The sequence below is a fragment of the Sus scrofa genome, chromosome 8, assembly GCF_054392235.1.
Source record: "Sus scrofa isolate SSC_HxYL_T2T_F1_AM1 chromosome 8, Sscrofa_HxYL_maternal_Yorkshire_Landrace_v2.0, whole genome shotgun sequence".
Lineage (NCBI taxonomy): Eukaryota > Metazoa > Chordata > Mammalia > Artiodactyla > Suidae > Sus > Sus scrofa.
Genome location: NC_139390.1, coordinates 126,967,872 through 126,992,610, shown reverse-complemented (window position 1 = coordinate 126,992,610; position 24,739 = coordinate 126,967,872). Strand labels below are relative to the sequence as shown.

At 39.9% G+C, this 24,739-nt stretch overlaps 1 protein-coding gene across 2 annotated transcripts in view; it reads left to right on the top strand.

Annotated features, from left to right (window-relative positions):
* LOC146401034 (uncharacterized) overlaps positions 1–24,739 on the top strand; it is a 65,060-nt gene that overhangs the window by 19,114 nt on the left and 21,207 nt on the right. Inside the window, exon 1 of one of the 2 annotated variants that reach the window (XM_084973328.1) lies at positions 15,897–16,137. The exons of the other annotated variant lie outside the window; for it this stretch is intronic. Within the exon in view, the coding sequence (XP_084829454.1) occupies positions 16,015–16,137 (123 nt within the window). The 5' untranslated portion in view covers positions 15,897–16,014. Of the gene's footprint in view, positions 1–15,896; positions 16,138–24,739 lie in introns of those variants that run through there. 2 annotated transcript variants of the gene reach the window in all.

Genomic DNA, 24,739 nt, shown 5'->3' with positions numbered 1-24,739 from the left:
CCCCCAAGAGAGAGAGCTGGCAAGTGACAGATAAACTGGAAAGGTTAAGGAGAGGGGAGAAAGGAAATGGGCAGGGAAGAGCACAGTATCTGAAGTTACTTTGACAGCTACTGTGAGGTAGTGTCACTGTCTTACTATCAGCTGCAGTTTATGACTTAAAAGGCTAACACTCAGAAGGGCAGATGACTTACTTTCCAAAGGTCACATGACCCATTACTACTACAGCTGTTTGGAACATTACTTTCTGACCTTTAACCTCATTCTCTTTTTATTACTCTGTACCACCAGTGCTGGCTCTGCCACTGGCCTTGTGACCTTAGAAAAGTCAATCTCTCTGAGTCCCAGTTTCCAGGTCTGTAAAGTGGAGTTAAAACACAAGCTTTGTCCTAATTTACAGGGTTGTTTTAATACTTCATAAATAAATAAATTTCTTAACATGCTTTAGAGTTATAAAAGGGCAGTGGTGCATGATTTTGTACAGTTTAATTCGTACTCAAGTGCTGTACAAATCAAGTAAGTATTTATGTGAGAGCAGTTGCACTGTAATTATCACATGCTTCTACTTCCATATATTACTTCCCATCTCTGAAGCTGTTTGAAATTCTTGAGATTTAGTTATGATTTAAAGATTGTCCGGTGAGAGATTTCAAATAGGTGCCATAGACTTTGCTAATGCTTAGAATGAAAGAAAGGCACAATGAGAATTTTATTTTATTTTATTTTATTTTGTCTTTTCTAGGGCCACTTCCGTGGCATGTGGAGGTTCCCAGACTGGGGGTCAAATTGGAGCTGTAGCCGCCAGCCTACGCCAGAGCCACAGCAATGCAGAGTCTGAGCCACGCCTGCGACCTACATCACAGCTCACGGCAACGCCGGATCCTTAACCCACTGAGCAAGGCCAGGGATCGAACTCGCAACCTCATGGCTCCTAGTCAGATTTGTTAACCACTGCGCCACGACAGGAACTCCCACAATGAGAATTTTATAACCTGGAATATCCAAACTCTGCAAACAGACTTTCAAGGCCATTCATAACCTGTTCACCATAACTTATAACATTCATGTAAAATCCTCCAACATTTTTACCCCCAAGCCTAAGTGAATTCTTGCCCCATGGAGGACCCTTGGGGGGTTCTACTAATTGTAAATTCTATGCCTGTGTCTTACCCCACACTGTTTCCCCGCTTAGAATATACTTTGTCCATTTCTCACCCTTCCAGGTAGAGTCTACATATATGTGTTCTGCTTTTCAATTGCTATTAGTTTTATTGTCCATGGCAGGGGTCGGCAAACTGGGACCCGTTATCTGCTTTTGTAAATAACGTTTGATAGGCTAAAGAGGCAGAGTTGAATAGTTACAACAGGGACTATATGGCACCTTAAATATTTACTATCAATTACCTATTTATTATTTATCTAGTACTAAAGGGTAGTAGGACAAAGTGTTTGTCAACTCCTATCTATAGCAAATTTTACTTACCCATGTTAAAACCTGCATCTGGCATGATGCTAAACAGCAATTTTGTCCCTTAAAATTACCTATTATTTACAGTAAGGTTTAAAGACATTAAATTCACATTTCTATGCTGAGTGTATATTGTGTTACTACCTTTAGAACATAGTTTAGAAATTCTATTAAAAATGAAAATAATACAGAGTTCCCATTGTGGTGCAGCGGAAACAAATCCGACCAGGAACCATGAGGTTGTGGGTTCGATCCCTGGCCTTGCTCAGTGGGTTAAGGATCTGGCATTGTCATGAGCTGTGATGTAGGTTGCAGACGCAGCTCGGACCCCATAGCGTTGCTGTGGCTGTGGCGAAGGCCAGCAGGTACAGCTCCAATTCGACCCCTAGCCTGGGAACCTCCATATGCCACAGCTACGTCCCTAAAAAGACAAAAGACCAAAAAATAAAAAAAAGAAAAGAAAAGAATAAATATATTTAAGGGCTGTGGCAATGATAGAGCAACAAAGCCAATTTTTTTCTCCTAATTTTTGGCCGCCCAGCAGCATATGGAGTTCCTGGGCCAGGGATCAGATCCTAGCCATAGTTGTGACCTAAGCTGCAGTTGGGGCAACAGTGGACCCTTAACCCATGGTGCCAGGCTGTGGATCGAACCTGAGTCCCAGAGTGCCCAAGATGCTGTCGATCCCATCGTGCAACAGCAGGAACTCCCCAAGCCAAATATATTATGTAAATACCATGGGATGTAATAACAATAGGTGGCTAATGTAATGGGAGAGAGATAGCAAAAGATGACCCCTAGAGGAAATTTAGGCTTGGGGGGACACACAAAGATACCTGCTGGACAGAGAAATCTAGGATCATGGTAACAACCTATTTTTCTGTCTTTTGTGGTTTTTTTTGGAGGGGGTGCTGAACCTGTGGCACCTGGAAGTTTCCAGGCTAGGGGTCAAAATGGAGCTGCAGTTGCTGGCCTAGCAACACCAGATCTGAGTTGCATCTGCCACCTACACTGGCAGCTCGTGGCAATGTGTGGATCCTTAACCCTCTGAGCAAGCCAGGGATAAATCCCCATTCTCATGGATACTAGGAGGATTTGTTTCTTCTGAGCCACAACAGGAACTCCCTTCTATTGTGGTTTTAACTGAGCATTTTATATGATTCCATTTTCTCTCCTTTCTTAGCAAATCAATTGTACTTCTTTTTTTAACAGTTATCCTAGAGTTTGCAGTAAATGTTTATAGCTAATCTCAGTTCACTTTTGAATAACACTGTACTGCTTTCTGTGTAATGTGAATACAATAGCAAAATAATCCTAATTCCTCCCTCCCATCCCTTGAATCATTGCTGTCATTCATTTCACACATATATAAGCATATATATGTACATAGAATACATTGTTGCTGTTATTATTGTGAATAAACTGTTATCTGTTAAATCATGTAAAAAGAAAAAATAAGTTTTTATCTTGACATTCCTTCTGATGCTCTTCTCTTCTTCATGTAAATAAGCATTTCTAACCTATATCATTTTTCTTCTCTCTAAATAACTTCTTTTAAAATCTCTTGCAAAGCAATTTTTTTTTTCTTTTTATGGCTGCACCAGTGGCATATGGATGTTCTCAGGCTAGGGGTCAAATCAGATCTGTAGCTGCTGGCCAGTCACAACCACAGCCATGTGAGATTCGAGATGTTTCTACACCTCAGCTTGCGGCTATGCCAGATCCTTAGCCCATTAAGTGAGGCCAGGGATTGAACCTGCATCCTCATGGACACTATGTTGGGTTCTTAACCCCTGAGCCACAAGGGGAACATGACAAAGCAAATTTAATGCCAACAACTTCCCTCAATTTTTAGTTGCCTGAGAAGTTTTTATTTCTCCTTCACTTGGAAGAACAGTTGTGCAGGGTACAGAATTTTTGCTTGGTGGTTTATTTTTTTTCTTCTATCTTTAAATGTTTCACTCCAATCTCTTCTTGCCGCATAGTTGCTGGGGAAAGGTAGGTCACATTTTCTTTTCTCCCTCATAAGCAAGGGTTTTCTCCCTCTGGCTTCTCTCAGGATTTCGTCTTTATCTTTGATTTTCTATAACTTGAAGGTAATATGCCTAAATGTCATTTTTTGGGGGGCGAGGTGGATTTATCCTTCTTGGTGTTCTCCGAGATTTCTGGATCTGTGGTTTGGTGTCTGACATCATTTTAAGGAAATTCTCAGTCATTGCTGTTTCTTCTGTTCTTTTCTTTCTTCATTCTTCTTCTTCTGGGACTCTTATTACACATATGTTACACATTTTGTAGTTGTTCTTAGATATCCTGCTCTGTTTTTTTTCCCCCAGTACTTTTTTTCTTTAATAAGCCCATTCGAGGCATTTTTCATTTCTTTTATAGTGTTCTTTTACATCTAGAATTTCTTTTTGGTCTGTCTTTAAATTTCCATTTTTCTGCTTGCCTTGCCCATCTGTTCTTGCATGCTGTCTACTCTATCCACTAGAGCCCTTAGCATGTTAATCGTAGTTGTTTTTAATTCTGTCTGATCATTCCAATATCTCTGCCGTATCTTTATCTGGTTCTGATGCTTGCGCTGCCTCTTCAAACTGTGTTTTTTGCCATTTAGTATGCCTTTCTTTTTAGCTGGACACAATGTATTGGGCACAAGGAATTTCTGTGTGTTGGGTAATATGGTGGCAGGGTGTTGGGATAGGGGCTGGATTCTATAGCCCTTATGATCAAGTCTCAGTCGCCTAGTGAGCCTGGATCTCATTTAATGACCCATCTTGATCATTTAGGTTTGCATTGAATGGAAAGAACTAAGTATTGCTTAAACATTTTCCTCACTTGCTAGGATCTCTGGCAAGTCATTTTGTCTGTCTAAGCCTATTTCCTGGTGATAGTAATACTTACCTTTCAGACACATTTCTAGAACAATCATTCATGTAAGGGCATTTCTGAGTTCAAGCACTGTATCAATGTAAAGGGTTAAAAAGTTGCTATTCTGCAAACATGTTCATATACTAACATTTTAAGGCCTACGGACAAGTACCAAAAATTCCCAACATTCTCCTGTTTGTGAAAGAATGTAATCTAAGTTATAAAAACATTTCCCCAATGGAATTCAAGAAAGCTACCTTGAGAGGGAAAAAAAGGAAAAGTGTGCCCTATGAATTTTATTTCTTCTATTAGGCTCTGTGCTAAAAAGACTCAGCAAAGCATACAGCTATCCATCCCAGCTTGCACATGACTCCTCTTGTGACACTGGGTGCCGCCCACCACAGACAATTCCATTTTCACAACTTCCACTAATCCATCTTAGTTTCTCAAAGCCTCACAGACTATCCCTAACTATAGACTGAATCCTCAAATATTTGAAGAGAGCAGTGCATTCTTCCTGCCAGGTTTTCAAAAATTTTACCAGTCGGACCACTGCTCACTGGATATTTTTAGATTTTCTATTTTTCTCATGGTGTCTAGAACAGAGCAGAGTATTCACCAGATATGGTATGAATAATACAGAAAAAGATCACTTTCTTTATTCTAGGCCCTGTACTTCTATTAATATGTCCTTAGTTCATAGCAAAGTTTTAGTTAAAATCTTGACTCTTTTTTTTTTTTTTTTTAGCAGTAACTGATGGTTGAGTCATGTTTTACCCATTCTGTTTTTTCTCTAATGGCTCTTTAAGATTCAACAGCAGGAATTTAATTGGTTCCTTGTAGATTTTGTCCTGTCAGATACAAAAGTGAGAGAGTATAGAAAATATTTTTGTTTCCCAACTTTCCATTTCATATGAAACTCATCCTAACTTCTTTCCTGTCCTTAGTCTATGTGAAATCCAAGCACAGTGCTCCTGTATCCCCAGTATTGGCTTTCCTTGTACTTGAACTAATGCGAGTGGGTTTCTGATCTTTGCACTCAAAGCAGCCTTTGCTAGAACACAGCATTAACCCAATTAGGGCTCACTTTACCTCATCTTTAGTCTGTAGGACGGGAGCCCAGACTGAGGAGCTGTCCCAAATTGAAAGATCAAGAATTATGGCAAAATAAATAAGTAAATTTTTGGAGTTCCCATCATGGCCCAGTGGAAACAAATCCGACTAGGAACCATGAGGTTGCAGATTCAATCCCTGGCCTTGCTCAATGGGTTAAGGATCCATGAGCTGTGGTGTAGGTCGCAGACGAGGTTTGGATCTGATGTTGCTGTGGCTGTGGCGTAGGCCGGAGGGTACAGCTCTGATGAGACCCCTTGTCTGGGAACCTCCATATGCCTCCGGTGCAGCCCTCAAAAGCAAAATAAAGAAAGAAAGAAAGAAAGAATTATGGAAGCCTTCACTACACAACTGCCAGAATAGAAGACAACACTCTTATTTTCTCCCTCTTGTAATGAATAGTAGCAGCAACTGTGTAAAAGGATCATTGGTGGGGAGGCATGGAAACCAAGCACTGGGCTTGGAGTTAGTGACTATTATCCTAATTCTGCTGCACTCACAGAGTGTAACTTTGGGGTAGTCATGGCCTTCTCAGGCATCGGTTTCTTCATATGTAAAAAATTATCAGGGGTTAGGTACATTGTCATCCAACTCTTTATAAGTGTGATATCTAACATCTTTTTCAGCTTGAAGTGTCAGCCTTTGGTGTAGCTCTGGCAGTGCACACACCTCACCGCTTCGCCCTGGCCTGAGGCAGCCCTCTTGATCCTTGCTTTGGTTTCTCCATTTGAAAGATACTTCTCCCCAAGTCCTGGAGACAGCCAGGACTGTCACATGTGTAACCGTGGTTCATGGATTCAAGACCTTTCCTCTCCCTCTCTAACTGTATCCAATCTCTCTTTTTTTTTTTTTCCCCTGAACACGTCAGCCTTCTGAATTCACCTTTGTTCTTCAACTTTGGACAAGTCCATTTCTGCTTTGTCAAATCCTCCCAGGACTAAGGTGGAATCTAGCGTCGGGGGAAAGATGAATGGAGGGAACTTTACCTGCCACATTGTATCAGCAGAAAACAACATACAGGTGATTCAATCAGAAACAAGTTTATGGGTATTTCTGCATGAGTCCAGTTCTTGATAAAGTACTTATTTTTGGCATTTCTTTGGTTTATTTTTATTTTTATTTTTACTATATTTTATATACACGGTCATGTATGCGTTAGTGTTTTAAACAGTTTAGAAATAGATAATATATAAACATGTCATAAAATTCAAAAGGTGCAAATAGGCATACATACCACCTCATTTACTGTCTCCCTTGTTTCCTGGATAATTATTTTCCCTTTTTAGAAGCAATTTTTACTTATTTTAGTAGATCTTTTTAATGAGAACTTCTAGACATATTCTACCCATGCACAAGCTTATACACATAAATATAGTCATAAATATAAAGATTGTTATAATTATTATAATTGTTATAATTACTGTTTTTCCCCCAGTGCTAACATACTATGTAATAAAGCATTTTTCTCCACTTATCAATAAGTCTTGGCTCTGACTGCCAAAGCAGCATTTGCTGAGCTTCCTTGTTTATTTTAATAGCATTAGAGTATTTCATTATTTGGTTGTATCAGAATTGGCTTAATTAGTTCTCTACTGCAGTTGCAAGTAATATCCCTTTACTTTTTTTTTTTTTTTTGTCTTTTTTGCCATTTCTTGGGCCGCTCCCTCAGCATATGGAGATTCCCAGGCTAGGGGTCTAATCAGAGCTGTAGCCACCAGCCTACGCCAGAGCCACAGCAACTAGGGATCCAAGCCGCGTCTGCAACCTACACCACAGCTCACGGCAACGCCGGATCCTTAACCCACTGAGCAAGGCCAGGGATCGAACCTGCAACCTCATGGTTCCTAGTCAGATTCGTTTTAACCACTGAGCCATGACGGGAACTCCCCTTTACTTTTTTTTAAATTGGAGTATAGATTATACACAACATTGTGATAGTCTCAAATGCATAGCAAAGTGATTCAGTTTTATATATATATATCCTTTTTTTTTTTTTTTTTTTTTTTTTTTTTGTCTTTTTGCCTTTTCTAGGGCCACTCCCGAGGCATATGGAGGTTCCCAGGTTAGGGGTCTATTGGAGCTGTAGCCACTGGCCTACGACAGAGCCACAGCAAAGCGGGATCCGAGCCGCATCCGCGACCTACACCACAGCTCACGGCAACACCGGATCTTTTAACCCACTGAGCAAGGCCAGGGATCGAACTCGCAGCCACATGGTTCCTAGTCGGATTCGTCAACCAATGCTCCACGATGGGAACTCCTATATATATATTCTTTTTCAGACTCTTCCATTATAGATTATTCCATGATATTGAATATAGTTTCCTATGTTATACAGTGGGTCCTTGTTGTTTACCTACCATATACAGTAGTATGATATGTTAATTCCAAAGTCTTAATTTATCTCCCTCCCTCCCCACTATCCACTTTGGAAACTGTAAGTTTATTTTCTATGTGTATGAGTCTATTTCTGTTTTGTAAGTTCATTTGTATCATTTTAAAAAATTTTTAAAAATTTTTTCCACTGTACAGCATGGGGACCAAGTTACACATACATGTATACATTCTTTTTCTCCCATTGTTGTGTTGTATCATTTTTTATATTTATTTTTTTACTTTTTTTTAGGGCCACACCTGCAGCATATGGGAGTTCCCAGGCTAGGGATTGAATCAGAGCTGGAGCCTCTGGTCTACACCACAGCCACAGCAACGCCAGATCTGAGCTGCGCCTGTGACCTACACCACAGCTCACGGCAACGCCAGATCCTTAACCCACTGAGCAAGGCGAGGGATCGAACCCGCAACCTCATGGTTCCTAGTCGGATTCATTTCTGCTGCACCGTGACAGGAACTCCTGTATCTTTTTTTTTTTTTTAGATTCCACATATAAATGATATTATACATTTGTCTTACTCTGTCTGACTTACTGCACATAAAATGATCATCTCTAGTTGCATCCATGTTGCTGTAAATGGCATTATTCTGTTGTGGAATTCTGCTGTGGAATTATAACATTATTCATTATTTTATGGCTGAGTGGTATCCCATTGTATATATGTATCACATTTTCATTATCCATTCCTCTGTCGATGGACATGTAGGTTGCTTCCATGTCTTGGCTGTTGTAAATAGTGCTGCTTATCTTTGTTGTTTTGTGCATGTATCCATCCGCAGCACCAATTTCTAGAAATAGAGTTGTTTTCAACGGGCAGGTGCATGTATGATCTTGCTGGATGTTTCTAAATTTCATCCCCTCCAAAATGGTTGTCCCAATTTATATGCCCACAGGCAGTATGAAAGGGCTTGTTTACCTGTACTCATTGCAGCACAGTGAATTATCATACTTGTTGGGTTTTGCCAATTTGATGGATGACAGACAGTATCTTGTTTTAAATTGCATCGTGAATATGGTTGGTTATCTTTTCATATGTTTAAGGACTATTTGTCTTTCCATTTTTATTAGTCATCTGTTAACATTTGCCAATATTTCTATATAGGGATCATAAAAATAAATTTGATGTAGGTTTTAGAATTATGTAAAATAAAGGCCAAGTAATGGTCATAAATCAAAACAGAAGGTTTTTACTCTTAAAATAATGAAGAAAAATTTGAAGGGATTCTTAATGATCATCTTCCCTTCTGCATTTCAGAAAAATAGAGAACTGTATTTATTAAAAGATAAATTAACAATACAAATGTTCTTTGTGTTAGAGTTTTTAATTGGAAGCAACAGAAACTATGGATAATTTAAACACAAATGAGGCAGCTTTAGAATCCATGGCAGGAATTATACTCGGCTATTCATCCATGAATAGTGGTTAGCGTCATGTTACAGAATTGTGAGTCCATTGCAGTTGCTGAGTGTACTCCTCTGTGGGTTTCATCACTACGGATAATGGACCCTGGGGGCTGCTGCTAACACAGCTGCTCCTGTTACCACAGAAAATGTGTGGGGCTAATGTTGGCTTCTCTAGCATACATTTACAGAAATCCCTGCTTCTTTGGGATAGCATGGTATCTGATTTCGTAGGTCCAGGCTCTGTCCAGTCTGTGGCCTGGGTCTGGTGTCTATGCTTTACCAGAAGGGAGGTTACAGAAGCCAGTATCCGGCATGTACATCTTCTGTAGTCAGCCAGGCTCTGCCTCATAAGATAGAGGCTCCATGATTGGGAGGGTTTAGATTCTAGATTCTAGATGGCCAAAAAGATTGACAGGTGCTATCAATGGTTCTCCACTGATTTTCGCCTTCTCTGGGCAGAGGTCTTTAAGAGACTGCCACTTGAGAATCCAGATTAATACTTGATTTCCTCTCAGCCTGAAATATGGAGGGCTATGGAGGAAAATAATTGCTCCTCTCTTCCCACTGCCTGGTCAGAGTTTGGCTGTGGTAGGAAAAAGGAGCATACAAGTGAAGAAATAGCTGCCAAAGCCATAACTTATTCCTGAAAGTACCAATTTTTAGTTTTAGTTTTTTTTTTTTTTTTACTCTTTAGGGCCACACCCATGGCCTATGGAGGTTCCCGGGGGTTAGAACCCTAGGTTCCTAGGGGTCTACTTGGAGCTGCAGCTGCTGGCCTACCGCACAGCCACAGCAATGCCAGATCTGAGCTGCATCTGTGACCTACACCACAGCTCACAGTAATGCCAGTTCCTTAACCCACTGAGCAAGGCCAGGGATCGAACCTGCATCCTCGTGGATACTTGTCAGATTCATTTCCACTGAGCCACCATGGGAAGTACTGAAAGTACCAATTTTTAATCCTGTACAACACTCTGATTTTAAAGTGGTACGATCTCTTTCCATCAGCTTACTTTTTCTCAAAAATGATTTAAGAGACTAACATTTTCTAGATGAAAGTAATGACACGGTTTTTGTGTTTTCTAGAATTATAACGATTAAGTTACGGCTAGCCAGAAATATACACATGGCCTAGAACAAAGTTAATATAACTCTTTTCTCCCAGGCTAATTGTATTAGTTTGTTAGAGCTGCTGTAAACAAGTACCACAAACTGCGTAGCTTAAGAATAGAAATTGAGTGTCTCACAGTCCAGGAGACTAGACATCCAAGATCAAGGTGTCAGCAGGGGGGGTTCCTTCTGTGGGCTGTGAGTGAAGAATCTGGCCCAGGCTTTCCCTCCTTTGCTTGTAGATGGCTGTCTTCTCTCTGTACGTGTCTCTAGGTCCAAATTTATCATTTTTATAAGGACAACACTCATATTGGATTAGGTCCCATTCAAATGATCTCATTTGAATTTGCATATCTGTGTAAGATCTTATCTCCAAATAAGGCCACATTTGGAGGTACTACAGATAAAGACTTCAACATATGAATTTTGAGAGGGACACAACAAACATTAATCTTGTCGCTCATCTTGATAACAATCTGTGTTTAGGGGAGGAGGAAAAGAGACTGGAAGAGACTCTTTCAGCTGTATTGGCTTCTAATTTGGGAGGAAAATAGTGACAAGGGCCAGGAGTCTGAAATAATGACATTTCCAAATGTGGCCAGGCCTGAGAAGACTTTTCAGTACACAATCCATGGTAATAACATTTTTAAAAGAATAACTTGCATACATGATCAATGCAATTAAGTATATGTAGAATTTGGCAGGTTTATGTCCTGTATGCTGCACCAAAAAACATTGTTTTTGGTAACGTCAAAAAGTACAGCTTCTCTAATTTGCTCTATGTGCTAAAACTTACTCTGAAAACATTTTGACAATATGGCAATAGAACTTAAGCCTACTCATTTTACTGAATTTTCCTTTGATTATAGGAAATCATATACAAACCTCAAAACTCATAAGTATTTTCATAGGGGTTCATCCAATCAAATGAAACCAATTTTTTTAGCACCTTTGTTTAAAATAAAATAAAGAAATGTACTACACTCAGAAAATTTTGATGGAATCTCCTCGAATTCCTCATTCTCTACTTCACAGGACTCAAAAACATAGTATAAATTACATGGAGCTCTATAAGTCCAAGGTATTTTTACACCAGACTATGAGCAAAGAGCCCCATTTTTGCTTTTAGATCCCTGAGACATATGGCAAATTCTTTATTGGTCTCAAGCACCTCCAAATTAAAATGGAGATGACTGCTGAGATGTTGCAAGGAATTAGAAATATAAATAACTAGTGTTGAATTTTATTAAATAGCTTTATTAAAATTGCAGCCTTAAGATTTTTCCTTTGGCTGCACCCAAGGCATGTGGAAGTTCCCCAGCCAGGGATCGAACTCAGGCCACAGCAGTGACCCAAGCCACTGCAGTGACAATGCCAGATCCTTCACCTGCTTCTCCACGACAAACTCAAGATTTTTAAAATAGAACTAGTCTAAGACAGTTGACTCTTGCCTCTGAGTCTCCTTTGCACTTAGTCTGTCTTTTTAGGTTCCCACCATAGTCCATCCTGCATTTTGGCAAATTACATGTATATTTCACAACGTTGGTAAATTATACATGTTTCCTGCCACACTCTACCCTGAGCTTACTGGAAAAGTGTATTCCATTCACTTTCAATGGGGGGAGGGCATTATTCCTTTGCATGCTGTTGAATAAGGGGTCACTGTAAATATTGTTGTATTTGAAACATTTGAATGTGAATAAGGAAAGCAACCACATGATGGCAGCATGTTAAAAGAATAAAGAGTTGTTCACTTGAAGCCATCCTTTTAATTTTAAAAAAATCTATATGAACAAAGAGGAAAACCTCGAGTCTATTTATAAATGAACTCCTTCTTGCAGTTGATTCTTACAGATGCAAGAACTCCCAAATGACGGTTTCCAGATCTCACAAACAATAAGGAGAAAGAGAACAGAGAGCTCTGAGTTTTGAGATTTTAAACAAGAACCAGATAATCAGGCTCTGACTCATCCTTCGAACTGAATGGTTTTTGGTCACAAGTAAGGGAATTATTTGGCAGACTGTACAAAGAAGAATGATAATTTATGGATCGTGCCTAAATTTACTGTCTAGTAGTTACACAAGATGTTTGGGGTTGCTCTGCTGATTAAATTTAAAAACCTCTCAGATATATACATGTATGTGTTCTTATTTTTGAATAAATAGCCAAAACATTGCAATGATGAATTTGAACATCTTCCTTGCCTTGTCATCTGTGACTAAGGATTTTTTTGTTTTATTAGCAAACAAATCAGTCAACGTTTGTTGAAAAAAACCCAAGTGCATGATAATTGCCTAGTAATGAGAGAGGCAGTGAGAGAGTCTCTTGTATTGGAAAAGTCTAGATGTGATTAACAAGATCATCAGACATGTCTTTCTCTTTCCAACTTTTGGCTTTATTTTCTTTTGCAATGGCTTGATTTTCAGCCAGGCTTTCTTTTGTTCCAGGTTGTGCTTAGCTGGAGGTATAGCTACTTCAAAAATAGAGTTACTTTCCCAATGTTTCAGCAAAAGTTCTGGGGCTTGATCCCATTGGCCAGACTTAGATCACTTGCCAATTCCTGAGCCAATCACAGCTGCAGGAATGAATGGGATGCTCTGACTTGCTCAGATGGATGGTCATGAGTACACAGCTGGACCCATGCTTGACCCACTTTCCTCTCCACTAACATTATGGACAGAGAATGCAAGAACGGAAGTTTCCCAAAGGAAAATCAGGATTATGTTATCAAAATAAGGGGGAAGGTATGTTAGGAAGGCAGAAAAAAATTAGCTGTCTACTGAAAGAAACTTAAAAGATACAGTCCTTGCCCTCAAGAACTTTATAAACTGGAAAAGAATCATGAGCTTAAGAAATAAGGTAATCAACATGATGTTTAAAGTTGCTTTAGAGTTTTGAAATACTTATTTTATGTCCTCCTTACAAGAAGAGCTTCAGGTCAGTCCTATTTTGCAGTTAAGGACAAAGAGAAACACAGACATTAAGTTATTGCTTAACTGTTACTTATCATGCCCAACATGAACTTATGCCAGAGTCGAAATTCATATTCATATTCCCAGATGACAGTAGTTCTTCCCATGTACAACAGTATGGAATGCCTATGGACATTGATTTGTGAGTAAAAAATAGGTTTATGTTATACAAGCTAATATGCAAAAATCAAATTGGTTTGACATAAAAATCACCTAGCACAATGCTTCTCAAATTGTGATCTGCCCACAGAGTAATTCCCCAGAGTGTTTGTTATAAATACAAATTCCAGGGCTTCATCCTTCAGACTAAATCAGAATCTCCAGAGATGGGATCCTAGGCATTCGTATTTTTAAACAAGAGGCTCACGTAATTCTCATGCATCATGATGTTTAAGAAGCGCTGACTTCTAAACATTTAAATGTATGCAGCCTTAGAGATCTTATATTTATAGAAAAGAAATCAGAGATCCACAAGATTCCACTCAGGCCCTTCTTTAGGTTTTGCCTCTTAATCTGGCCATGCTTCCTATTTTGTTCTTTTCTCTTCCCTGTAAGTTATAATATTCATAAATTAGAAAAACTAAGAACTATCTCACCATTCCATCTAATTTGTGACATTCCAAATTAATCAGTGAATAAGGGTATTGGTTTTCATAGCAAACACCATAAAGTAAAAGTTTAAAATTAGAAAAGGCTTTAGCTGAGCGGCCCTTAGGCTCGGATAAGGAAACCGATTTCCAGAAAACTGAAGTGACTTGCTTAGCTAAGCAATTAGTATGGATGGCCCTTTTGAAACTACTCATTTTTAAATGACTATTTCATTTGGGGAAATGGTCATAAAAGTCAGTTAGCATTTAGAATTAAAACTCAGCTTTAGTTACATTTAATTGTGTGCACACTGGAGCATAGAATTCAATTTCAGAATCTTAAACCATATTTTATGACTTGTCTTTATTAATAGTTATTGGAAATTTGCTATCCCTCTGCATGTATTCCTCATTTCATGCCCACAATAGTAGGAGTAAGCGCTAGTACTCCTATTTTGTAAATGAGGAGGCTGGGGCATGCATGCATAGATTGGTATTTCTCACTTTTATGTGCAAAAGAATCACCTGGGAGTCTGATTAATAAACATATTCTGATTCAGTGGGTCTGGGGAGGAACCTGAGATTCTGCATTTTTAACCAGCTCCCAGGTGGAGGCCAACATTGTTGGCTTGCTGACCATACACAGAATTGCAACATCTTAGATCGTGAAATCGTACCTGGCAGGCAGGCGGTGTCTTCACCCTGGCTATCTGACACCATAGCCCATTGCATTTAATGCCTTGGCAGAGTATGTGTTGGCCTTTCTGGTACATTTTCATTTGCATATTTACAGACAGAGAAGAGAGGCCAGTTCTCGCTACATGTGCATTTGTGATACAACTCTACCTTGAAGGAGCATCCAGGGAAACAAAGGGACCATCCTCAAGAGCCTATCTCTTCTATAGCTATATCTTCTGGGGCCACTGCTCCACAGAGGGAAGACACAAGCTGCCACTTCACTTATACTTTTGTGTCACAGGGTCTGCTCTGCTCAATGCATGGAACCATTCAACACTGACTTAACCCTTCCTGCCTATATATATATTTTTTGTGGAATAAAGGATATCAAACATTACTATATAGTCATAAGACAAACTAAAAAAATTAAAAAGTTTGATGTCCTTTTTGCAAGCACAACAATCTCTGAGTTTGGTGCCTCACCCATAGTTTCCAAGTATTGGGCATGAGTAAGTTTTATAGATCATTAGAAGAAGGCATTGGGAAACAGGAGGTCAGGGATTTCCTGGTAAGGCCAGCAGGTCCTGTTTTCTAAGGTGAACGAGCAAAGCTGAGCTGGAGGAGGATGATTGGTGTACATTAGGTTTCCTTGATAGGGGTTTCCCGTAAGTGTGGGCAGACTTAGGTTTCGATTTGTGACCTCGGCTGGGCCACTGGGGCAGCTTTTATTTTGTGGGTCTAGATGTACGGATTAACTTATAGCGATAGATTCTAACCATGTATTATGTTTGCCTCATGATTTCTGGCTTACTTGGCTTTCCATTCTCTTGGGGTTCACAGTTCCTTTTCTCCTGATTCTTCTTTTCATCCGACACTTTCTTTTTGAGCAAAAACACGTCCTTTTTCTTGTACGACTATAATTTTACCAGTTACGAAAAATGAAGACGAGTCAAGTTAGCTACTTCTTATATTGCATCACTTGGTAAAAACAGCCTTTTCCCTGTTTTTTTCTTCAGGTGAGGTAGTTTGGCTGACTTGGTTTGTTCAAATAATAGAGGGACAAGGGGAAATAAATCTGAGTGTTTGGCATAAAAAGAGCTAATGACAAGGCTATTTTTAGGGAAAGAGGCTTTTTGTCTTTGCTAGGTTATTCTTCATGTCTATTTGATATCTCTGTTCTCTGGTTCTTATCTGTAAAAGACAGCTGCTTTACCCCAGGCATAAATCAAAAGAGAAAAACCAGCTACCCAGTGAAGCTGGGCCTGGAGGGAGGATGAAAGAGAATATGCCTGAGAGAAGGGGGAGGGAGGAATAAAGGACCCCTAGAGAGTCCGCACTGGGCCAAACACAACAAACAGAGGGCTTCTAACCCACCATTCTGGTGAGCACAGACGGAACAGAGGCGCCAACTAGGGAAGAAAAAGATGAAGCCTTTGATGCTTCAGAAGCAGAAAAGAAGAACCCAGGCGAGTGACACGTATGCCTTGGGAGCAAATCTGCCCCGGAAGTACAAGGCACACACTCCAGGCTCATGGAATACGTGGGAGGTAAGTGCTCAACTCCAGGACAGGACTCGGGGGCCCAACAGGAAAAGAGGGAGACATGCTGTTAATTATAACCGTAGTTACATAAAATAGGGCCTCCCACTGTGTTTTTCCACCATGCTCCAGATTTAAGGGTTTATAGAGGAAGATCTGTTTTCTCGGAAAATAGAGCGAAGATAGAGTTATGCACATGATATGCATGAAAAAATCAGAAAATTTAAAAGTACACACCAATTTGGACTTCCTGACTTACCTAGTTAATTTATTTAAAAGCAGGCAACCCAAGAGCGCACAAACCAAAAGCTCATGAAAATTTAGTCAATTAGTTGATACTGGATAGCTCGCTTTGCATTTTCCCAGTTTCTAGCTGTTAGAAATCACATAAACACAGTCTTAGCTGGGAAACTGGAGGACTAGTATCAATTTCGGTTAATGCTTTTTATCTTTTGAAAATGAGTGTGGTATTGAACATTTAGAGAGCTTTAAAAAAATTGAGACTGTGAGAAGAATAAAAAATCTACTAGTAGACTTGCTTGCTATGAGTTCTCAGCTAATATTAACATATTCTTAACCTAAGGTATTAGAGAGTGGGTTATTAAAATATAGGTAAATAAAGGTGATCGGGGCTGCAGAAGTGGTGGAAGGGGGGAATGCCAGCAATTTTGTGATGGAAAATAAAGAAAATATATTTTTTGATAGATGAAAATATACCAATTTTTAGACATCTATTGCAGCTAGAAATACAACTTTAGGCCCTTTAAGGGTGCTGGTCTTTTTTTTTTTTTTGTATTATTTCTTACAGCTCCATTTAAATCTATTACTCTATCTTTCTGCATTTCTCTTCTCTTAATTGATGGCTAATGGTCACTGCACACCCGATATCCCCCAAAGCAATGAAACTAGAAAGAGTTAGCGAGCATACACATTCAGCTCTGAGCTGTGAACACACACGCACATACACATCAGAAACCAAAAGAATTTAGAGGGAAGCTGTAATGTACTCTTAAGAAAAAAGCTATGGAATATATTGTAAATACAGTGCTACACAATAGTCTTGTACGAAACCATTGTAATTGCTGTGCTAAGAGGCAACACTAATGTCTGAGGACAATTAGATGAAGATTATATAAGATGTAGATATAGATATACCCACACAGGTGGCATTTTTAAAAATTAGTTTAAGAAATTTTTGTGCCGTATGCATACGGTGCCAATTTCAAGAACAAGGTAGTAAGAAGAAGCCCCCATCCCACTATCCTGAGCTCCTCCCCTGTCTCTCCTAACCTCCACCCACCAAATCCTCCTCCTTAGATGCAGCCACTGTTACAACTTGCCTATGGTCCACAGATGTTATGGGGAAGATTTTAAACTTTCTTTTCTGTCGCTTGGTTAAAATTTAAGAAGTTCTATTTTCCCTTGACTTAAAACAATGAGACCCTACTCTGATTCTAACCTGAAAACGACTTCTGTTTATCTGTCCGGACAACTGAGAACTTGTTGGATATGCCAGCAGTGGTCCTGATTCTGCCTCAGGAGAAAGTTCTTTCCTCTAGCAAATCCTAGGAAGCCACTGTGGTTTAACCAGCCCTATTGCTCAGTAATTATAGCTGAATCCAAATGAGAATGTAAAATGAATGTGACTTTCTTGTATAGGTTGAATGGCGCACATGGCTCTGGACATGAAAAGAAATAGATTAGTCTTTGTTTTTTGTTGTTATATCCAAGCTTTCCTATCTGCTTGGGGAGAATTATCAGCAGCCACATGAAAACAGACTGACAAAAAAGACAGAGGGAAGCTACATTTCCTCCTCTTGTGCAGAGTGCTGATAAATTTATATGGCTATCTTGTCTGTATAAAACATCAATTATTAATAATTCAGCAATAGATCTTTTGAGTTCTAAGCACTTTGAAATGGATAATGTCACCAAAATATCTATAATTTGCAGTCATTGAAACTTACCAGGGAGTTTCTTTGTGGTGCAGCAGGTTAAGGATCTAGTGTTGTTACTGCAGTGGCTCCAGTTGATCCCGGGCCTGGGAACTTCCACATGCCACCAGTGCAGCCAAAAAAAAAACCCCCAAAAAACCAACAAGACAAACCCCAAAAACCCCCAAACTTACCAGGATGGCACACCAGAAAGTCTTCATCAAAATACCCATGGTTCTCACCATGTCAAAATTTTGTTTTGGCATTTACAGCAGAGTTAATTCAATGCCAGCACTGTGTTAGTTCCTATTACAATAAATGTGAGATTAAATAATAACGATTGTGGCAAAACATGCTATGATGACAATGAATGATGAAAACACTCTTTTTATTCCCTGCTCACACCCAAATTGGCCATGTAGCAGCCAGACAGTTGGGCTGTTGGGTACAAATAGGTCTCTTAGCTAGAAGCACTATGTATTTTTGGCAGAACAATTACACACTGATGGTATTTGAGGTGAGAATATTATTATCTCAAAGTATTCTAACAGTATTGTTAGATACGAATCATTATGCTTTTAGTATGTGCCAGCAGGAAGTCACCAGTGTCTGGACCTGTTCAATACTTATTTTCCTAGGTTACCCATTGCAGAAATGTTCATTTATAATTATTTGTATATGAAATGAGTCTCTAAAGATAAGTCATTTTTTTCTGCCTTTTAAACTTTTATTTTATTTAAAAAAAATTTTTTTTTGTCTTTTTGCCTTTTCTTGGGCCGCTCCCACAGCATATGGAGGTTCCCAGACTAGGGGTCGAATCGGAGCTGCAGCCGCCGGCCTACACAAGAGCCACAGCAACTCGGGATCCGAGCCTCGTCTGCAACCTACACCACGGCTCATGGCAACGCAGGATCCTTAATCCACTGAGCAAAGCCAGGGATCAAACCCGCAACTTCATGGTTCCTAGTCGGATTCATTAACCACTGAGCCACGACGGGATCTCCTAAACTTTTATTTTTAAAGCTATAAACAGACATAACTTGAAAAGTCAAGTATTTAACAAGGCTTATGATTTAAAAAGAACAATCTTCTCTCCTTTCCTTCTCCTGATTATTGCTCCTCAGAAACCACTTTCAACTTTTAGATTCTTTTCCCAGCATTTACTGACATATTTCTTTTTTTCTTTTCTGTTTTTTGGTTTTGGGTTTTGTTTGTTTGTTTGTTTGTTGTCTTTTGGAGGCCGCACCCATGGCATGTGGTAGTTCCCAAGATAGGGGTCAAATCAGAGCTGTGGCTGCTGGCCTGTACCACAGCCACAGCAACACCAGATCTAACCTGTATCTGGGACCTACACCACAGCTCACCGCAATGCTGGATCCTTAACCCACTGAGTGAGGCCAGGGATCAAACCTGCGTCCTCAGGGGTACGAGTCGGATTCGTTACTGCTGAGCCACAATGGGAACTCCCACTAACATATTTCTAAATAACATTCATTTAATGCTATTTTATTCAATTTATATACTATTGATCTCTTCCTATTTCTAACCCCTTCCCACTTACCCCTCAAACACAGAGTTACCCTTTTCACCGAGTATAGCTGTTGTCTCATTTTTGCTAAATCAATATTCAGTTTTCATTATTATGATTATTTAAATATTATTCACAGCTGACCCATGAAGTATATTTTAGGGGAGGGAAAAAGTTCTCCTTGATCCTTTTAAGATCCTTAGTTGAGTCTGAAAGTTAAACTTACAGAGATAGATTAATAGGAGAAAAGCACATGAATTTATTTAATATGTTTTCCATGACATGTGAGCCTTCATAAGGAAATGAAGATCTGAAGAAGTAGTTAAACCTGACTTGAAACATTTTTTTTGGCCACCCCAAGACATATGGAGCTCCTGGGCCAAGGATTAGACCTGAGCCGAAATTGTAACCTGTGCCACAGCTGTGTGGGGATCCTCTAACCCACCGTGCTGGCCAGGGATTGAACCTGAGTCCTGGTGCCGCAGATCCCGTTGTACCACAGAGGGAAATCCTACAACTGAATGTTTTTATACCAGGTCCGATGACGAGTGGACAGCCATGGAGAAACATGATAGTGCAAAGGGTGTGAGGTCAGTGTTGTGACTGGGGAAAACTTAGCAAGGCCTGTGCCTTTGGTTTCTAGGTCTTGGAGGTAAGAATCCTCCTTTCCTGCAGGTTTAGGGAGGGCACCTCTCAAACGGGGATCGCCTTCAGGACCTGCTTCAAAGAAGAAGGACTGGGGAAGGTCAAAGAGACTTTCCTGCTCCTGCTGTTTTCTCAACTCTTTTCAGCTTAAAATATTCAATGTGCCAAGGTACCCTAGTTTGGGGTCTCCTGCCCTCTATCAATATCATGATTATAATTCCTTCTTCTGCAAATTTGTTCTCTAGGTAGTTAGAGTCCCATCTTTTTTGTTGTTGTTTCACTTAGTTTTCTATGTACGCATGTCTAATTCCTGCTGTGTCACTCTACAACGTACTACCTTCCTCTTTATATATTCCAACACCTTGGATCTTCTATCAGTTTCCTCATTCTCTTGAAGACATACCTTCCATCCTGCGTCTCCACTTTGGCACTGTGTCCTCTCCACCTGCTTCGTGGGGCCTGCCTGGGATTTCCCGTCACATCATCCTGGAAACTCCCTGCGCCTTCCTCCCGGATGGGATCCCTCATTCTAGGATCCTAAGACGTCTTCCTTCTTTACTCTCCTGTTCTGGTGGAGCATGTCCTCTGGCAGCTGCCTGTGACACTGCTCGAGAGGTAGACTCTGATACCTTGGGGATCCGAACACGACAGGGTCCTAATTCTTACCATCACGCTAACTTTATAGTTAAACGGGGTATAGAAGTCTAGATTTCACATGCTTTGTTCCTAAAATTTGAAGGGATTGTTCTACTCTGTTCTAGACAACAGCTGTGGAGCTGAAACATCTAATGTATTCTGATTCGTGCTTCTTAGTATATGACCTTATCTTTTCTTTTCTTTTTTCTTTTTTTCTCTTTTCTTTTTATCCTCCCACCCTCAGATGCTTTCAGAATCTCTTTCCTATAGCCAGTGCTCTGAAGTTTCTGTGATGTGCATTTATGTGATTTTTTTTTTTCTTTCCTTCCCATAGTGCTGGGCCCATCTTCTTTCAGTGTGGTGTGATCTTTTAGTCTGGAACTCCTGTCAATTAGTTTGGGGAAATTTTTTTTGAATCATTTGTTCAATACTTTTCTCCTTTTCTCTGATTTCTTTATGGAATTCCTATTATTTAGAAGTCAGATTTCCCAGAAAGATGCTGTAATTCTCTTTTATCTTTTTGTTTTCCTGTTCTTCTCTCTCTCTCTCTTTCTCTGCTTCTCTCTCTCTCTCTTTCTCTCTCATTGGTTTCCTGCCAATTTGGTGGGGTTTCAGGAGGGAGCACACATAAATATATATTTATCACATGATATTTAATCAGGAGTCTGATAATTATGAAGTAGCTTAAGTTTTGCAGAAAACGAACTGCTCCCTAAGAACTAGTGGCTAAGCACTAATGACCAGGGATAAACAGGTAATTGATATGAGATTATACTTTTTGTTATTAAAATGTGAAATTAACTCACATGAAAACTTCTGTGAGACTGCCTGAGTAAATACCTATTAAGCAGCCTAGAAAGGCATCCACAAAGTTTAGGATAGAGAAATGATTTAAATTCCCAAGGGAAAGGGGAAAAAAAAAAACCAAAAAAACAAATAAATCCCTTGAATGAAATCTCTGCCTTGTCCCTAAACTTGAGTTGGTGGCAAATATCAGTGGCACTCTCTTGGCTATAAAAGCATTCAACAGACAGAATATAAACATGTTCTTTTTACTACTGACCTGATTTTAAAAATACTACAGTCGCTGGAATTACTTAATTTATAGTTAGGAGAAGAAAATGCAAAATTTCATCCTAGTTTGAACTTCACATTTTTAGCCCTCTTCCCATATAATTATGATTCAAGAGACATTCAAGAATAAATGCTTCTGCAACGGATTATTGCAGCTCTCTTGTAGCTAACAGTGGATGTCAACATTCCTCATACGTTCTCCCAAGCTTTCAACTGCTCTCATGTTAACCAGGACCAGTCTTTTCTGCGGCACAGGCACACGTGGATTATAGGCGCTGCTACTAGCTTCCTCTTCCAACGTGAAGACCAAGTCTGTCATTCAGGAGGTACGTGCAGAAGGCCTCCAATTACTCCTGGGCTCAATTCTTGCAGGAAGAGTGAATATGTAGGAGGCGCCGGTAGCAGGCACGAGAGAAGGCAGCACACACTTAACTGGAGCGGCCATAGGTGCTTGTTATCTTGTGGTCTAATTCAGGAGTGTCTCTTCCCTCCCAATGTACTTGCTGATTGGTTATTTATTAGAGTGGTGGACACGAAAGGGCGGTACTCTCCCTACCCTCTTTACAACAGCCTGAGTGGGAACATATTATTATCCCCATCTTACAGCTGAGAAAACTGACTCTCAAAGATGTAATATCTTGTTTGAATTAGAAGGTATCGGAGTTGGTACTCTGGCTCAAATGTGTTTAGTTCCATATCTTTTTCCTTTTCTTCTTTCTTCCTACCTTTCCTTCCTGCCTGTCCCGCCTTTCTGCCTCCTCCTCATTTTCCCTCTTCCTTCCCCCTCATTGTTCTTTTCCATTTCGCACATGTCTCCTAGGTGATGACACGGGTTAAGTGATAGAGTGAGACTTTTAGGACTGAGACATAGGCAAGGCATCTGGGTTAAGAGATCAGAGATTATAAGATCTTTGCTAAAGGAGTTCCCATCATGGCGCAGTGGTTAACGAATCCAACTAGGAACCATGAGGTTGCGGGTTCGATCCCTGGCCTTGCTCAGTGGGTTAAGGATCTGGCGTTGCCATGAACTGTGGTGTAGGTTGCAGACGCGGCTTGGATCCTATGTTGCTGGGGCTCTGGCAGAAGCTGGTGGCTACAGCTCCGATTAGACACCTAGCCTGGGAACCTCCATATGCTGGGGGGAGAGGGCCAAGAAATGGCAAAAAAAGACCAAAAAAAAAAAAAAAAAAAAAAGATCTTTGCGAAAATAATATCATTATATTTGGAACCAACTGCTTAAAATGTTCACCAGACACTCCGGATGCCCTGATACACCCAAATAGGGATTGTATGACTAAGAGTTAAAAGGGTTTTATTTATTTATTTATTTATTTGCTTTGTAGGGCCACACCCAGGGCATATGGAGGTTCCCAGGCCAGGAACTAGATCTAATCAGAGCTACAGCTGCTGGCCTATGCCACAGCCACAGCAATGCCAGATCCAAGCCCAGTCTGCAACCTACACAACAGCTCCTGGAACGCCAGATCCTTAACCCACTGATTGAGGCTAGGGATCTAACCCTCATCCTCATGGATCCTTGTCAGGTTCGTTAACTGCTGAGCCACGAAGGGAACTCCAAGATTTTTAGATGCTTCATATGAAATATATACAACTGTGTACATCAAAGTTTCTAATTTATTTTGAAGCTAAGGATTGAGAATAAATGGATATATATTTAATTAATAAAATATATATTTCAGTTATAAAGGAATAATAAGACTTAGTGGTCATTCCTGATTTGGTTTTTGTTTTGTTTTGGTTTGGTTTTTTAGTGTATTGCCATCTACTTAAGATTTACAAAATTTTTTTTTTCTCTTTTTTCGGTCACACCTGCAGTACGGAAGTTCCCAGGCTAGGTGCTGAATTGGAGCTGAAGCTGCAGGCCTACGCCACTGCCACACCAGTTCCGAGCTGCATCTGCCTCCTGTGCCACAGCTCATGGCAATGCCAGACCCTTAACCCGCTGAGCGAGGCCAGGGATTGAACCTGCATCCTTACGGACATTATGTCAGGTTCTTAACCTGCCGAGCCACAACAGGAACTCCCAGAGATTTTTTTTTTTTGTAGTTAAAACATGGTTTATTTACAGTGTTGGGTTAGTTTCAGGTATACAGCGAAGTGATTCACATATACATACATATATGTCTATTTTTTTCAGATTCTTTTTCTTTATAGGTCATGCAGGATATTGAGTAGAGCTCCCTGTGCTATACTGTAGGTCCTTGTTGGTTATCTATTTTAGATATAGTAGTGTGTTTCTGTTAATCCCAAACTCCTAATCTCTCTCTCCCACACTGATTTGGTTCATTTCTATACAAAAATTATTCTCTTCCCTTACACAAAACCTGAGGACTCATCTACTGTGTATCTATAACACAAAACTGAAGTGAAGATGCCTAAGCCCTACCTTGAAGGCCAAGGGTATTCCATGCCTGATACAGGGTTCTTCTCTGCCTCAAAACCAGTTAAAAAAGAACATTGCAATTTTATGTGCAAAGTGCTCTCTAGGTAGGAAAATGGTGGTCATATCAGTGGTAGAACCTTTGGAAGAAATACTCTGAGCAGAATTGGGTACCATCCTGTCTCTCTCCTGGACCTTTGCACATTCCACATCTTTATTAAAGAGCTTATCACACTATTTTGCAATTTGGTTATATTTCTGCTCCACAACTGTGAAATGCTTGGAAGCAAGATCTAGGTCATATGTTTATCTTTGCAGCACAAATTATGTCCTCAAATCTATAGAACTGACCAGAGCTGGGGACTGAAATATTGATTCCAGTCTTTCATCACT